At 35.8% G+C, this 18600-nt stretch overlaps 1 protein-coding gene across 2 annotated transcripts in view; it reads right to left on the bottom strand.

The window, feature by feature from the left end:
* Positions 1–208: 208 nt before the first annotated feature.
* The window catches only part of LOC107658657 (band 4.1-like protein 1), a 174149-nt gene continuing 155757 nt past the window's right edge, over positions 209–18600 (bottom strand). Inside the window, exons 14-20 of one of the 2 annotated variants that reach the window (XM_016447302.1) lie at positions 15313–15462; positions 12833–14461; positions 10269–10319; positions 8877–9215; positions 7500–7622; positions 5101–5148; positions 209–451 (exon numbers count right to left, since the gene is read on the bottom strand). In XM_016447302.1, the coding sequence (XP_016302788.1) occupies positions 422–451; positions 5101–5148; positions 7500–7622; positions 8877–9215; positions 10269–10319; positions 12833–14461; positions 15313–15462 (2370 nt within the window). In that variant the 3' untranslated portion in view covers positions 209–421. The remainder of the gene's footprint in view (positions 452–5100; positions 5149–7499; positions 7623–8876; positions 9216–10268; positions 10320–12832; positions 14462–15312; positions 15463–18600) is intronic. The other variant, XM_016447310.1, reaches the window with a different exon arrangement.

The raw sequence follows: 18600 nt of genomic DNA, 5'->3' as shown, positions 1-18600 counted from the left end.
CCCTGTACAGATTCGAATGATGTATTGCTCTTATCTGTACGATAGTAATTTAAGTCTATGCCTCTTGTTGACCCCAGAGGGTTAAGGCTGGCAGGAATGCCCAACCCGAGTTGGAGGCATCTGTCATGACTACCTTCCTTCTGGAGGTCAGTCCCAACGGGATGCCAGTCTGAAACAGGTGAGGGGTTTTTCAAACCCGCACGCCACGCCTTGGTAAGTTCATCATGAACTTCCAGGAAAAACAGCGCTGGTCTCTGGTGGGAGGGTCGTTGACGATGGCCCAGAGGGCATCGTTCGTCTAAGCGGCTGCGGGCAGTCTCTTCTGGAGCCGACCATTCTAAGCAGAGATTCTATGAGGAGTGTCTTCCCGCTGCCGGGGCTCTTCGGCGAGTAGCAGGCTTCGAGCTACTTGTTTCTTGCATCAGAGTCCAGCGAGGAGACGATCTTTGCGCTAAAGGAGAAAAATTCTAATGAAATGGCACACAGAGCCGACTTATATAAGTCGGCTGCACTCCTTTTGGTGAGTTGAAGCACCATTGGTACGTGCAGCTACACAAACGTGAACAAATCAGGCTTCAGTATTCAGAGTATACAGGAGTTTCCCCATAGCGTGTTACGTAACGACCATTCAAAAGAGAACCTCAGATTTCCTATGAAATCTTCATTGATTCAATATCAAACTTCCAGAGAGCTATGAGAGCAGCTAATAATAAATATTTTTTCAGACGTTATTGACAAAAACTATCATAAATCCAATATCATTTTTTTGACCATAAATGCTATTGTCAGTCCTCCTATTTCGAGTTTCTCAGATACGTCTCCACAATTATGTAAAGAATGTATTTCTTATTTTACTACAAATTACTAGAATTTTTACTCACAAATTTGTCATCTCATGCTATATCATCTGTTTCTATCATGAATTATTCATTTACTGCAGTGCTTAATTTGTAAATTGCGAGGTCCCGGAACAAAGCGGGGTGACGGATCCAGCATGTGATTAGAGGAGGGAGAGGTAATGGAGCATTCGCGCAATGGAGGACCAGCTCACGTGATTAAGAGCGTGCATCTTCTTACGGTCATGAAAAATCATGAAATTTTAAAACAGCAACTTCCAGGCCTGGAAAAGTTTTGGAAAAGTCATGTTTTTTTTTTCTCAAATCTCTGGAAAATAGAATTATGTTTAATCAGCTTTCGAGTTTATAATGAGGGAAATTCCTGCAAACATTTATTCAATAGAGCATGTAGGCTATATGAGTAAATAAATCCACACAAACTATCAGATTAAATCAGTCATTTGAAAACAGCGTGAGTGATTCAGCTTTACCGCGTCTTCTCTCTCTCACTCTCAAAGTGCTTCACAACAGCGCATCTTGTCTGCACTACTGCACGCTGCGATACAAGACTTTCGCTTGGGTTTCGGGACAGTCGACAGAATTCGAGTCATTGTTGCATCATCACAAAACTGTATAATTTGCACATCTTTTTAAGTTTAAGCCATTAGATACTCGCATGTTCCAAAGGGGGTTTTCTGTGCGCTCAGTCACGTCCAAAGCGCGCGCATATAAAGCCGCCTCGCGAGTACCAAATTGAGTTATTTTTCGCAGCTTGTTGCGCTTACGCGACCAAATACACACAAAATGACGTCAAAATGGCCGTCCTGGCGAGTATCCTCGTAAGCAGTCAGTTTTGTCTTAACTAAATGTAAACATCTGAGAAAGTGCAGGATCCGTGCATTCGGGTTTGTGAGAGCAGCCACGTCTTGTCTCTTTGCGCTCAAGTTTGTTATTTCAAATGTAGATGTGCGGCAAGCGCGCTCATAATAGAAGTTTTTTCATAAAATATATCATTTCATTTAATAATTTATGCATTTAGCAGACACTTTTATCCAAGCGAGTTACTGTGCATTCAGGCTATACATCTTTTACCAGTATGTGTGTTCCCTGGGAACGAACCCCCGACCTTTTGCACTGCTAATGCAATGCTCTACCACAGGAACATATATACACACACACACACACGCTATAGGTCAACACGAACGTCTTTCATTGGTGCGTGAGGAGGGCATCTGTCAAGTCAAATGAGGTGCCGGATCGGATTTCGGACAAATTCTGATGTGCCGGATCCGGCTTGTTCCGGCACAAATTAAGATAGATCAATAGTAGATCAATTAAAACCTACTGCCACCCTGCAGACAGTATTCCTTCAATTTTTATTATTATTATTTTTTAAACAGGTTGCTAAAACTATAGAATCCAGTCTTCTTCTTTTCATTAATAAATGTCTTTGTAATGGAACAGTACCTAATGACATGAAATTTGCAACAGTCAGTCCTCTTTTTAAGAAAACAAACCTTTACCCTTTTAAAGGTTTAGGAGGATAGCCCATCGTTTCAGCGACAGCAGAGACTCTCGGAGCCTTTTAAATTCTCTGTGTGTATGTGCTGTACATGTGGAAGAATTGACAATAAAGCAGACTTGACTTGACTTGACTTAGTTTTTTTTTCTTTTACTTTCTTTCCAATTTTAGGGTTAGGGTTATTTCCTTTTATGTCAAAGATATTAGAGATTTGTGTTTAATTAATTACAGTTTTCCAAAATGACTAACCACTCAGCATTTCCACTGGCCACTGTTTTGTTTTGGGGAAATTACAATTTATATGATTAAAGCTGACTACTGCATACTTTATAATTTACTTAAACTGATTTCCAGGTAATTTTTTGCCTATATAAAGGGCAGTTTTCGTAGCATGAATGCATTTACACTGCAAAAATACAACTTTCATAAATAGTTATGTTAAAGTTTAATATATAAATATGAAATGTTGGATGTTGGATCATATTTTAAAGCAATGATAGATTACTTTAAAATATGAAAGTAAACCGCCAGCAAGTGGCAGCAAGTGACTGTCTTAAGGAGTGAGTCACTGAGTCAGTCATTCAAATTTCATTCAAATGATTCGTTAAGACAGCTCATTCATTCAAAATGAAGCAAGTGCCTGTCTTTATGAGTGAGTTATTGAATCATTGACTCAAATCCTATACTGGTTTTCAGTTAAAAATGCATTCTCTTGGTCATGTCATGTTGCTTAACTAGGCTGTATCATATATTATAAATATAAAAACTACCTTTTTACCAGAGCATGTTTCTTCTGTGTGCAGCTGTTTTCATTTGTTTTGATTTCTCAACAAGATTTTCTCACACACAGTCAGGTTGCACAAGCATCAACTGGCGTGACTTTGTTAGCCTACTGTCAATACATTATCCATTATCAATGGCCGTTTGCACCAAATGTAATAAAATCAGAATCATTCTCACAGAAATGTCGGTGCTTCCCTAGTTAGTTGTTTTAATCAGGTCAGTTGCCCCTTCAAAAATTCCACTTTTCCTAGACAAGCATTAATGTCAATCTCAGTTAATGCATATAAAATTTAACCCACTAAAGTGGCTAGTGGGAGTAACTGTGTTACACGCCACAGCTGAAATCCACCCGCATTTGGCAGGTGTTAATGTCAAGCCCTGGTCCTAATACTTCTGGACAGCAGCCTTTGATACAGTTAATCATTCCATTCTTATTTCTTGTTTAGAGCACTATGTAGGCCTGTGGGCTAATGTCCTTCAATGGTTTATGTCTTATTTGATCAAAAGATGTTATACAGTCAATATTGCAAATTGTGCATTGTTCTTGGCCAGTCTTACCTGTGGAGTCCCACAAAGCTCCATTCTCACTACCATTTTTTTTCTCTTTCTATCCTTCCACTGGGTGATATTTTCAGAAAACACAGAGTATCATTCCATTGTTATGCAGATGACACCCAAATTTACTTGCCATTAAAAAAAGGAGATACAAATGCTTGAGACAATGGCAGCCTATTTTAAAGATCTAATGAATTAGATGTCCCTGAATTTCCTGCATCTAAATGACTGGGATTATTGTATTTGATTAAGTACACATTTTAGCTTATAAATCTATTAATAACCTTGCTCGCTTATATCTCTTCTACCTCCTTCAATTCATTAGCCACCTAGATCACTTAGATCCGGTAATCAAATTTTACTAAAGGTGCCAAGAAGCAGATTGAAATACAGGGGTAGAGTGTTTGAGGCGGCTGGTCTTAACCTTTGGAATAGTCTACCACTACACATTAGATCAGCATCCACTGTATCTATATTTTTTGTCTAAAATTAAAATTTATTTGTTATTCCTGCTTTTCAATTTATTTATTTTGTGGTTAGGTTCTTTTATGAGTTAAATATTATGTACTTTGTGATGCTATGTGAATTTCGAATCTGTATTATTATTATACTTGTTTGTACATCTTTTTATTGTACTGCTGTAAAGCACCTTGGACAATGCATGTTGTATTGTATGGTGCTACATAAATAAAACAAAAAATGACAAAAGCTCCACCATTCTGGGCTTTATAGAAAAGTGGCCAGACTGAACACTTTCCTCAGTGCAAAACGCATGAAAGCCAGAATTAGCTAAAAAGCAATGGCTGTCTACACATTGTATCCATCTAACCTGACAGAGCTTGAGAGGATTTGTACAGAAGAATGGCAGAAAATCCTCAAATCCAGGTGTCACATCATAGCCAAAAAGACTTGAGGTTGTAATTGCTCTCAAATATGCTTTAGCTAAGTACTGAGTTAAGGGTCTGAATATTTAAGTCAATGTAATATTTTAGTTTTTACTTTTTATAATGAATTTGCAAAATTACTTTTGTCATTATGGGGTACAGAGTGTCTGAGGTCTGAATCATTTCTGTATGGTATACGGATTAATCAGTCTTTATTTGACAATTTTAAACATGGGCAAGATTAGTGATAACCATACCCATAAACAGGAAAGCAACCCTTTTGTCAATTCTAAAATCAACTGACAGTCTTGTCACAAAATAATTCAAAAATAAGTGAAAACAATAAACTGTTTCATATAATTTAAATCTTATTTGTCATAATTAAACTGCAATATGTGGACATGATATCTGCATTGTATCTGTACTGTATCAGCCACCTCTATACATCAGAATCAGCCATCACAAAAAACATACTGGTCCACCACTATTATTTGGGGAGTGATTATGTGCACAGACTCACAGGGGACTCAGTCTCTTTTGCCTCCTTAACTCTGCTCTCTTCCAGTTTCTGCAACAAACATGAAAAGAGAATCAAGAAGTGCAAAGGCAATACAGTTAAGAGCAATAAAAGCTAAAAATACAGTCTCTTTGCCAGCAGATGGCTACATCTGGCAGGCAGTAAGTAAAGTACTATTTTCAGCCCATGTATGAATGATACAGGTAAAAATAAAAGAACCAGCTTTTAGATTGCTGAATGACTAAAGAAACGTTATCAGCATTTCTTGTTTATTACCACCCACTGCTACTTATACCTGTAAAGGAAATAAGCGCAGACATAATAGCAAAATATTTGGGAGAGGATTGTTAGAGTTTGACTATATTGTATAGATACACATAGACACAAAGTTACACTGTAAAATCCAATAGTTTACCTTACTTAGATTTAATTAGTAATCTTTACTTAGTTGTTATACTTACTAGGTTTTATTAAGTTACAGCTACTTTCAAGGCAAATAAAACAATTTACTTACTGTTTTGACTGACACTTACTTAAAATATTCAAGTAGCCACAAAGGAACCAATGATATTAATAAAGCAGTGAGAGGCAGCAGTGCACTAATATGTTGCTAATGTGCAACATAACAACGGAAGAAGAAGAAAAGAAAACAAGTCTTAATAGACTTTTCACCCATTCCCTCAATGTCTGCAGTTATCTTTCACTAGTTGCATTCACTCGTTTCCCAGTCATCATGAATGTTGAATTTTCAATACAACTGAAATATTTGAGAGAACATCACATAAGCTAACTTCATAAATTGATGTTGATTTTCCTCAAATGAGTTTTTTTTTTAAACTCACCATTATAGTGATTAGCGTTCCCTTTGGTTGGGCACTTGGAACTTTGTTTATGTTACTGTAATTATCGTCCTGTTAATGCAGCAATGCAATATGAAATCAGAGAAATTTGGTTTCAAGGGAAAAAAAGGAATAAATATGTTGCTTTTAAAAGGTGACCTATCTTCTAATTAAATCAATAATGTGTTCTTTTTTTGTGCTTGTATTAGTCAATTAACTTTTGCAAAATGTGTTTTTTATAAATACCTTAAGAAGCTTATAATTAGGTTTATATAATCCTTAAATGCACTCTGGGAGTCAGTGAGTAGCTATACTAAGTCATGAGTAAACCTAAATGAAAGGATCAAGTACCCCCTACAGTTCTTTTATAGTAACTAGAACTCTCGTGTAAGTAAACTATACTAACTAAGCATTTGTCAGTACAACATACTATTCCAATTTCACTTTAGTTAGTTTTTTCAAGGCAATCACTTTGCATGCTATTTTTAAGTAAGCCCAACTAATTAGATTTTACAGTGTAGAGAGACAGATTATCTTGAGGCCTTTAACCCAGTTGTCCAGGAAGGCATATGACATTTATATTCAGTTATATTATAGAAAAATGCAACACAAGATAAGACAAAAACATAGTAACATAACACAAATGCTTTTTTTTTTTTTTTCATTTTGTACCTTGAATAAACTGATTCACATTTTACCAGTTTGAGTTTTTAAATAATATATCATAACTATTTAGTATGATATATAAACTACTTTACATCAGTGCATAAATACACTAGCAAAAACAATGTTAGTCCAGCACTATAACAGCTTTGTCCAACAGGAAATTAATGCTGGTTTATGCTGGATTCTTCAGCAGAGGTATGGTGCCAGGGCTAGAGACTTTGGTTGTCTTGCAGTTGACAATAATTTTATTAACCTGCTTAGGCTGTTGTTCACTCACAATTTTTAAACGATATGAGGGGATATAAGGATAAGGCTGAAAAATTTGGACGAGGTCAGTCTGTTATTTCCTTAATATGAAAGCTTCAGTGATTAAAAAAACAAGACAAAAATGCTTCTGCTCACAGAGTTTGTTAAATGGATGTCAACAAGAGACAATGCATTTTTTAAATTAACTATGTAATTAGCAATATAAATGTATTTTAATAAAAATACATGCAGGGCACAGCACACATGCCACTTCACACACAAATACACAGCCTCCAGTGATGAATGAGAAACTTTCTGTGCAATTATCAGTCACAGACATGGACTGGGGGGAAGATCAAACATTGTACATCATTCAACACTTAATATGCAGAAAGAATGACAAAAAAATTGCCTTTGCCATATGCTTTGTAGAGTCTGGAATAGGAATGACACAAGACACTGTTTACTTAAAATTTGTAGATAGGAACCTCTTCTGCACCTCAAAATCTTGAATTAGAATTTAATAACTATTTTAGGTTAGTATTTATAGCAACTTTATGAACTTTCATTGCAAATACAGCAACTGGAGCATAGAAAATCCACAATTTTCAGTATGAATATGTAGGAAAGAAATTATATTTATACTCTTACATGATCAGAGATGTCTTTGACAGGAGCCTCAGAGCCATTAGAATGCAGTTCCATTTTAACTTCTCCTTTTCTCAACATCTGGGCTGCACTCACTGCGCTGGGGTCTTTCTTGGCAACAGGGGGCTGATGAATAAAAAAGGAAAAAATAGTTACATTAGTATGTGGGGTAAACAATATGTCTGCTGAGTTTTTGTTATATTTGTTATAAGTAATATTACAAATAGTAATATTAAGTAAAATCTGTTTTGTTCCAAGTTAAATTAGATGTACAACATTCTAAAAGATTCTAACAGTATAACAGATTTAAAGACCATGATCTACACAAATGTGAAATGGGAAGTGACATGTGGCCAAGTATGGTGACCCATACTCGGAATTAGTGCTCTGCATTTATCCTCCAAAGTGCACACACACAGCAGTGAACACACACACACACACACACACACACACACACACCGTGAACACAAACCCAGAGCAGTGGGCAGCCATTTTTTGCTGCGGCGCCGGGGAGCAGTTCGGGGTTTGGTGCCTTGCACAAGGGCACCTCAGTCGTGGTATTGAAGGTGGTAGAGAGCCCTGTACATTCACTCCCCCCACCTACAATACCTGCCGGTACAAGACTCGAACCCGCAACCTCTGGGTTACGAGTCCGACTCTCTAACCATTAGGCCACGACTTCCCCTAAATGGGGGATACACATTGCATGTGCATGATGTGTATGTGATCAGTAATGACATTAATGACATGTTTCAGATGATGCAAAAAATGTGCTTGGTATCCAACACATTTTTATTTCACAGTAAAACAGAAGAGGTTTATTACAAAAAGTTTTACTAGTATTAGACATTTAATAAATATATAAATTAAATGAAAATTTTCCCACTCTGCTATTTATGTCTAGAGGAAACCATTTCTCACTAATTTTATGTATCATTTTTATTCTTTTCCATAATGATGATTTTTTAAAATTAATTTGATATTTATTTATTTATTTATTACACAATGGGTAAATTTCACATTTATACTACAAGGGGCCTTAAATTAAAATCCACATGTTTTCAATGGATTTATTATTGCTATTGCAGTCTTCACTTCAGAAATTCTCCTCCAATTCAATGCTATGATTGAATCATTGTGGATGACCTTTTGATTTAGGAATTTCCTATTATTAAATAATAAACACAATGAAGTAGAATGAACATAATCAAAAATAACAAATCAAAATGTTACCAAAGCATAAATGATATTCATTGACAGAAAAAAAGGCACAAAACAATTTGCAATAAGATAATGTAGTTTAAGATATGTAATGAATGTCACAATTCTGTAGATCTCTTCCTCTTTTGACCTGTTTATGGAATACAAACTCGTCCTTACAGGTTCTATATCTTGACGACCACAACCTTCAAGGAAATGTTCTCTTCCAGGTGATACATCTTGCAAATTCATGTGACAGGTGGAGTGAGACCAGGGAGTGTTGTCAAAACTCTCCCTGCCCAGCTCTACTTTGTCCTTCTCAACCAGCTCAGTCATGCCTCTAGAAAATTCCTCCACGCCACTGTGCAAGTTCATAATGACAGTGAAATCCACCTCAGCTTCCAGGTTTGAAATGGAGCTGACAGTCATACTTGAACATTTCCTCTCGATGGCCAGGTAGGTGTCCTTCAAGCCAGCAAACTCACGATTATAGTCGTCCTCCAGGGCAGAGTGAGGCTGCTGTTTTTGAAGAAAGAAAAGGGGCAGCATTTTTCTACATCACATATGAATGAAACAAACAGTAATGATGGAGATATGAAGAAATCATGGGCGTGCTTTTGAGCTGTTTATAATGCTTGAGTGAAATGATCCAGTGTAATGATCCAGTCATGAGATCATATATGTTGATGCATTCTATTCTTACAACAGGTAAAAATTATCATATGGTTTGCAGTAGGCATGCGACGGTTTCAAATTTTTATATCACTATAATTGTGAAGATTTTGTCACAATAAACCAGTACTGTACTACCACAGAACTTAAGTACATTAGAATGTAGAAGTGTAGGCAAATGTTTAAAGTTGTTTTAAGTTGTCTGAGAAACACCATAGAGAATACAAAAATCTGAATAGCTTTTTTCAAACATTTACATAATGTTTAACTTCCTGTCTTCTGCAGGACAAACTGGTGTCAGAAACAGAAAATGGTACAACGCTGCTTTAGGTAACAGTAGTATCTGCTGTATTTATGCTGTTCTATAAGTGCCACCTACTGTCAGAGAGTGAATTTGCATTTTCATTCAGCCCATCTGCCATTTTTGTTGAAATATTTTGAACTGGTCAATGGAAAATGAGCTAATGTACATTCTAAAAAAATTAAACAATTAAAGATAATAGGGCATCTAGAATTATTCATGGTATTTAAGTGCCCATGATAACAATGCGTTGCATGTTCATTACAGCAAAATAGGCTACCATAATACCAAATACCGGCACATGTCTAGTTTGTAGAAGAAAAAAAATGAAGTGACTGAAGACAATGTCCATGATTTTGAATTGGGTCACCTTTTTAAAAGGTTACACAAACAACAACTACTGTCAGATGTCATTCTAATTTTCTAATTATTCTGACCGCTGATGGAGCAAGCACAGTAAACTTGTCACTCGGAACAGATAGAAAGCATTCAAAAGCATGATTTTAATGTTATTATATTGGTGTTAAAAGAGCCTGAGTAGAAAATTAAGCCTTTTTAAAAAACATGCAAGAACATGCAAACAGTGTGGAATGAGACACCTTAACAGCATATTGTGGGTCTTCAAGAAGAGAAATAGTGGACAGAGGCTCCTGTAAAGGAAAAGCAGAACAAGAAAGAGAGAGAAGCAGTCTAAAGTTAGCTGTGTTACAGAAGCAACACACCAGGAAAGAAAGACATACATTGCAACCTAAACACACACACTCATTTAAATCACTTTGTAAGTGACTATAAAATTCTCTTCTTAAAATGTGATTCTTGACTTAAATTTTAGATAATAAAAACATAGAGATCTCATTTAACATGCCGGGGTTCTTCACATAATCTAGTGGGTTTAAAAATAAACCAACTAGTTTTAAAATAAATTTTAAAGAATCAAAGAATTAACTAAGAATTAGTATTTAATAATCATGAAGTTGTCTAGCTTTCAGGATCTGATAAAAACAACCATACTAGAAAAAATAAAGGATCCAAATGACAAACTTACAAGAAAGTAAACATTTAGTAACAGAAGTTTAACAGTTAATCGGTTCAACAGAACAAAATGCAGTTTTGAGTAACATTGCCTATTGAAAACCCATTAACCCATTTTCTGGGTTAATATCAGCACAATGACTTCATTCTAGAACCTAGAGAACTGTGTACTACCTACATTGGCAGCTACATCCAGTCTTTGGACAAAAAAAAAACAAAAAAACTCTTAAGGGACTGATTTAGAATGTTCTACTTGGGGAGCAACTCCATGTGTCACAAACTGCACTACTCACACAAAGCGTATGGAAGACTTGACTCACAACCAGTGTTGGGCTTGTTACTTCAAAAATGTAATTTATTACTCGTTACTAGTTACTCCTTTCAAAAGTAATATTATTACTTATTACTATCTGGCAACAGTAATTAGTTACACTACTAGTTATATTACTTTTACTTCACACTCCACAGAAGTTGTAATTGTGTATCTTCCCCATAAAACTCTTCTAAAATGTTACTAACAATATATTTCTGCCTCATCATTTGACCAAAATCTACATTGGAACGCAGTCAGAAGTTTTTTTTTACAAACACTCAATGGTGACTGATAGTGACTTTTAAGTAAAAGTATTGTATTAATTGTCATGTGTAGCTTGAAGCTAATTGTAGCTACAATTTATCTGTTACCCATATGATTATATTTCATTAAGTATTTTATCAAAAGAAATAACATAAGTTCATAAGATTTTTAATTATAGTAATATAATTTATATGGGGATCAGAGGGATGTGTAATGGCAATATTTACATCCCCTGAATGTAAGCTTTTCCATATTCCAAGCTTAGTAATTAGTAAAGTAATATTACAGTAACTAGTAACTATAGTTACTGCCCACACTGCTCACAACTGATGTCAATAGAGTTTGAATGTTAGCAAGTTAAGCTAACAGTCTTTGCACCAGTGCATTATGGGAAGGATACATGCAAAGCTGTTTTAAAATTTGGCCAAATTAATGTATTTTAGAAAGCAACATAATTATTAATGTTAAATTAGATTAGCAAATTAAATAATTAAATTATTGTTGTAATATTTTTATTATTGTGATATTAAATGCATTACTGGGTAAGTGATTACACAACAAGCATAACAGTATGAATTGGTCATAATTTTTCAGTTTTGGAACAGTTTTGGGACAAAACCAGTAAAAAAATACAAAGGAAAACAAGCGGACAGTCATGCTCATAGTGACAGAAGATTCATAGCCAATAAAGAAATAAAGTCCAACATGTTGTAAAATGACTAAGCAAATAAATAACAGTATGAAGTGTATTTAAAATATTGTGACTTTGAATACATTACTGGTCATTTCAAAGCTTACACTGCATGATAAAAACTCGCAGAATGGTAGTAATTAACTAATTTGAAGGCAAAGGTCATGTGCAACCAGCATCCAGCTCTCACATGTTGTTGCTCATATATTGCAAATACTTTTTTGTGCCAAAATGTCCTAGAAATCAGTTAAATACAGTAGTTTTATTTTTATTATATATATATTGCATTTATTCCGTTATTTTGCATTTATGTTTAAACCTCCACACACACACATTATATTGCAGTACCATGTTCAAACAACACTGGTAGCAGTACTGGTCATCTCCTATGCAATATAGCAGATGTTAGTGTACCCATCATGCAGCATTAATTATTTAATGTGACATTCACCACAAAAGGTTCTGTTAAGGGTTGAATGCACAGGCTGTTTACTGTTAGTGTTTCAAAGATTTTCAAAGGTACTATGTAATTTCACTAAATTTACTATGAAGAAATGGGCTATCAAAACAAATGGCCAAAACATTTAACCTCCAACAATTATAAACATTGATGAAATAGTTTTAATATAAATAGATATTTTTGGTGTAGTTGATTGCATATTAAACAGAAAACTACTCATTAATGGTTAAATTGTAGGTTTCTCTAACCCCTCTCCGCATGGGCAAGCAAACAGTATGATTTTACTGTAAATACAAGTATGTTTAAATTATAAAAAGAAAAACAATGAATGTGTGAATCAATCTGAAGTTCATGCAATAATTGTCCAGTGACTGAAAATAAAAAAAATGCCATGTTGATTTACCGGAAGGTTCTTTTTGTTGGCTTCAAGAGTTGGGTCTTTGCTGAAATTGCAACTATTGCGCGGAAATAGACCTGATTCTCTTGCTTTCTTTGTTTTGACTGGAGGTGTTGGAGGGGTATTGTTTTGGTTGACTGTGTGTCTGGAGAAGTGAAGTTCTGAAATTCCCTCATCAGTATAAAGAAGATCTCTGTGGACTATTCTGCTGGTATGTTTTGTGGTGTCTTCATTCCTTATACCCCTTTCTTTTGGTGAACTCTCAAGACACTTTATCACTTGATGCTCCGAGCACACACAGATGTCTTTCATAGCTAAAGATAATTCCTGACTTGTATTAGCTTTCACTAGACTTGTGGTGCAGTTTGCATGGGGATAGCTAGTGTCTCTGCTCTCTAACTTACAGGGGTCAAAGTGTCTCACAAAAGATTCATTCATACTATATCTTTTAAAATTTCCTTTCATTAGTTCAGAGCCTTGACCAATATCTAGATCATCTTTGTAGCCTTGGCTCATTCTCTCAGGATTTAATGGAACAATTCTTGTTATATCTGTTCTCACATGTCTAGTTAATCTCTGGCTGGTCTTTCTCAGTTCCTGGATTCCTGCAGATTCCTCCCGTTCAAAATTGCTTATCTTCTTTTCAAGACCCAACTCTTCAATTTCTTTCTTCTTTGCTTTGCCAGATTTTGCTTCGTTCTCACTATGATCAAACATGATGACTTTCATGACTTCAAATCTGATATCAGTCTTGACTCTTTTCATCTCATCTTTGCCAGGGCCACAGACTGAAACTTGGTTTTCTTGTTTGTCTTCAGTGTTCATAATCTTCACTTCGTTGGATAACTGCTCTTGACATTCTACAAACTTTCTTGCACCATCAGATTTTCTTGCATTATGCAAACTTTCATACATAATCTTTATTGCTCCCTGATTGGGAATCTGCATGTCTTTTTTCACTACTCTGTCAAACTCTGTGCTTTCTCTAAGCAGTGGTGCAGCATATGTATTTGTGGCTGGCTGATTTAGCTTTTCAGGCATAGATGATGACCATGTCTCTGTTGTTGAGCTGAAATTTTCAGGATGACAGATCACAGTCGCCTTTATAAGTTCAGCATTATTGTCCTCATCAGACTCTACAATATCATGTGTGATGTTTGAATCTTTGGCTTCTGTCTCATACACAAAGTCACTCAACTTCCCCAAGTTTAAGCTTTGAGGTCTTTTCTCTCTTCCGACTTTATGTTGAGAACTCTCCTCCATGATGTCCGTAATGGTATTCTTCTTGTTGTTAGGTCGAGACTCAGCAAGTGGTGTAGGCTCTTTTTTTGACATTTCATGAGACAATTTAGATTTAATCTTAGTTGTGACATCTTCCCCTGTGATATTTTCCTTAGATTCACCTGACTTTTCCATTAGTGATATTTTTGAGGATGCAAAAGTCTTCATGTACAATCGTGTCTCATCACCGTCCTCTCTAATTAGCTCAATGTGTGTCATCTTGGTAATTTCCTGTTGTTTTTCTGTCTCCTCCTTTGGAAGGGGATCAATGACCAGAGGAGTTGGAGGTGTAATAGCTTTGTACTTTCCTTTCTTCTCCATTTCATAGTTGAGTAACACCCATTCTTCAGAGTCCTATTTAATAATATAAATTAAAAATGTTAGTTCTCTAACTTGTCATTAAACCAGTAACCATTAGTGAATTTTAAATGTCAAAGGAACCTCATGTGAAGTTACTAGAGTCTTCTGGATGAAGCCCTCCACCGAGAGGCTGTTGTCAGGTTCCCCTACCCCTGCACCAACAGCCTCCTGATAGATGGCCAGGTCCAAGACCAACAGAAAAGAAAAAAGAGGATAAACCAGAAATCATCTTATATTATGAACATTTAAAGAGTAATACAAGATGTAGAAAGAAAAAAAATAATAAAAAAGATAAAAGAAATAGCTATACAAATAAAATTATTATAAATAATGGGATTTAACACAGCATATAAACAAACATGAATGCATGAATCAGCGTCATGAAAACACAGCAGCAATAATGACTTGGGCAATCATTAAAAATACAATAGCACAACAAAATGCATGAACATAGTAGATAATTGAATATAAAACATTTCAAATTAGAATGTTAAAGCAACATGACCTGCATCTCAAATCAATTATTTCTGGTAAAACAAAAATCTGTATCAGCAGACAACAATTAGTTTGGCAATAAACACTACACCCACACCACATAATACTTTCTCTTTTTACCTTTATCAGACTAGTCAATGCAAAATTGCTCCAACAGGTGTAAGAGTTGAACTGACACTAAGGCTTTTCCTTGTCAATTGAGGGAAAACACATTGCACACAATCAATACAATGTTTACAGCATGATGCACATATACATGATGATTGCAGTCAAAGAGATTAAATAGAGATTAAACCAAGTATCAGCACATGTACCAATATTCTGTCATAATGCAGTATTTCCATACTCACTGCCTTCTTCTCTGGAGTGTCGCCTGGGGATGTCCCTGACAGACGCTTTTCCAGGTTCACCAGTTTACTATTGGGCTCCCTCAGGGCCCTCTTCAGCTCGTTGATGCTGGCTTGGTGCTTCAAGAGAACATCTTCTGATTTGTCTAGAAACTACAGACAGTACCAGAGAAAGAACAGCAATGATCAGGAAAACATCTAGTAGGATTTTAAGCATTTATATTTCATTAATGTTGAAAGAGTTATGAGGCTGGTCATCTATTCCTTAAAATTGTATAATAATGCTTGTGATGTGAGTATAGACTGGATAAATACTCAATAACCGAGATACATATGAAAAAATAGACTATTGTGATGGAATCAGATGTAAATACCATGCCTACCATATCCACGTACCATGGTATTTGCCTGATATTCCAAGGTAAGCATGGTATATCATATAAATATTTTATATTTTGTTGTTAGTAATGTACTTTACTGCAGAATGTATGGGTTCTTAATTAATTGATCCAAAAAAGTATAAGAGTGGGTAGTATAACTAACATTCTAGATCATAGTACAACAAAGCCAACATACTGATCCTATTTTTAAATATATTATTAGGATATTGGCTTGATTATATATTCAAACATCATAGTGCTGCACTTGTCCTACATTGTTTGTTCTATGGATGTGAATGACAGCTCAAATTATGAGGTTTATTTGGGAGAGATAATTTATAATTTTTATAAGAAATCGAGACATGTGGATGAGCTATTTTGACTATTTTTGACTATTCTGGAAGATCACATCAACCACGTCAGAGAAGTTGTCCATCACCTCTAAAACAACCACCTGATTGTTAAAGCCAAGAAGTGCGAGTTTCACATCACAACCCCTACTTTCCTAGGATATGCCATTAGCCCTGACTTCACCATCCTGATCTGTCTCTACCCTTCATTGTTGAAGTGGATGGCTCCAACATTGGCATAGGAGCAGTCATCTTACATCATCATGGTCCTGCCTCGATTATAGCTGCACCGGTACAGTGGGATATCATGCGACATTGAGCAAGCATCAAGAGCATAAGCCTCCACACCCCAACTTCCCTCAAGATCATATTTATGTGCCTTCTGCTCTGTGCACCTGGGTAATTCAGTAGGTCCATACCTGCCTACACTCCAGTCATTTGGGTGAGAAACGCACCAATCAACTGGTTCAGAACAAGTTCTGTTGACCTTCCCTTCCTCAGAATTAGAGGTCGGCCATTTGATGGTTTGCCGATTAATCGTCATTGTTAGCCGATTGTTGGAACAATTGGTTATCAGCAAAAATCCATTGCGTCCATTGCTAGAGCAGCTGAGAAGGGTTCACTGTCTTTATACAGTATGAGAGCAACCTCTAGAGGTGAAATCACTGATGCCTTATGCTGTTTTTTTTTTTTTTTGACAGAGTGGGACACTTCAGACGAGGATTTAAAACACATATCAAAAAGAGGTGTATACAGTACACTACAGTACATGTTTTCATATCATTTTAAAATAATTAATTTGTTAACTAGATGCTGCATTACTGGAGAACAGTAGTATGTTTGCCGTCAAGGCTCAGAGAATGTTAACATTAGTAGTACGTCAAGCGGTTCAACAACAACTGTGACAAAAATACATGCAAGTCCACCCCAAATGGTTAACTGTTACCATCTATTTGCATTAGTTTATTCCCAGCTGGACACTTTTATGCATTCGTTATTCAGCAAAGTTTAAGCATATTATAGCTAGTGACATGTGAAAGCACATTCTTATGTTCATGCAGCCAACAGAGACAAATCAGAAATGCAGAACTTCAAACTCATCTATGCCACTTTTTGTTCATTCTTGAAGTGAACTTTTGCCTGTTTGGTGATTAATTTATTATTATTATTTTTTTCTATTAAATAAAGTTTTTTGGACCACCACTTGAATTGAATGCAAGACCTCCTGTGTGTTGTCTCATCCATTGAATGACCGCAATATTTTGTTATTTTGGTTAGATAATCATCAAGTGTTCTAAAATAGATGCAAATAAAGTGTGAGAGTATAAATACAATATACATATGTATGTAATTTAAATTATATGGCCTTGTGTAGATATTTAAAGATGGCCATCTTTAAGTATGACTGTTGATATGAAATAGTAACACTTCACAATAAGAGTCCATTTGTGACATTAAATCAAGTGTAGCATTAGTTCTGGCAGTTCTGGCAGTTCAGTCAAGCTGGCATCAGCTGACTCTCAGCTGATCCACGTCTACCTATACAGGAATACGACGCCTATCACAGCATCCTTATATAAGGTCTATTCAGTATTATTCAGCAGCTTTATCGCATTGCTCAGGAGCTAACTACCCTACTCCATCCTCCACTCCTCCTTTCATCCACAGTCAGGATTTGACCTTTGGATATACCATTGAATCAGGCTTCTTTATTTTGAATTATGTTGTTACATTAAATTGTCATTTAGAACAATAATGATATCTGCTGCATTTATTTTGGTTCTGTTCTGTTTACGCCAAGGGGGTTATCGCTGCTCTCCCTGCTCTTATCCATGCTAGACTGCATGGATGGTCATGGAGTTTTTTTTTTTTAACCCAGAATAGAACCATACTGCCAATCCATTGTATGCTAATTGTTAATCATCTTTGATGATAGTGGTCCTGACAGAACTAAGTTTAATATATTCTGTAGAATTATTGTTCATTGTTAGAGTGTGCTATTATTAATGTTAATAATAACATTAATGCACTATGAACTAACATTAATGATCAATGTATAATTAATAATAATATTTATATGTTTATTCCATTTAAAAAGTAAGGTACATTTTCATGGTTCAGTACATTATTATTATTATTTAAAAAAAAAAAAAAAAAAGTTCAGCTCTATTTTAGTTTTCATTCAGTATCTATTTTAAAAACTATCCGTTGATTAATTGGTTATCGGCCAGTGCAGTCCAACCCAGTAATCTTGGTAAAATCCACTAACGGTCGACCTCTACTCAGAATGTCTCAATGACTTAAGCCATCAAACCTAGCTGCCCATTTCCCAGTCTCCAGCCTGGTCCCTCCTAAAACCCCTGGTCACCTCTAACAATCCTTCCTCACCTCCATTGGAAGATGAGACTGCTTACAGAGTTAACGCTCTTCTCAACTCCAGATGTCGTGGAGACTGGGAGGGTTATGGCCCTGAAGAAAGGTTTCAGTCCTGACCTTAACCCTATTGAAAGTCTTTAGAATGTGCTGGAGCAGTGTTGCCAGATTGAACTGAAGATCTCCAG

The sequence above is a fragment of the Sinocyclocheilus anshuiensis genome, unplaced genomic scaffold (genome assembly GCF_001515605.1).
Source record: "Sinocyclocheilus anshuiensis isolate Anshui unplaced genomic scaffold, SAMN03320099.WGS_v1.1 scaffold1957, whole genome shotgun sequence".
Taxonomy (NCBI): Eukaryota; Metazoa; Chordata; class Actinopteri; order Cypriniformes; family Cyprinidae; genus Sinocyclocheilus; species Sinocyclocheilus anshuiensis.
The sequence above is the reverse complement of the archived record's forward strand: the minus strand, read 5'-3'. Positions and strand labels throughout refer to the sequence as shown.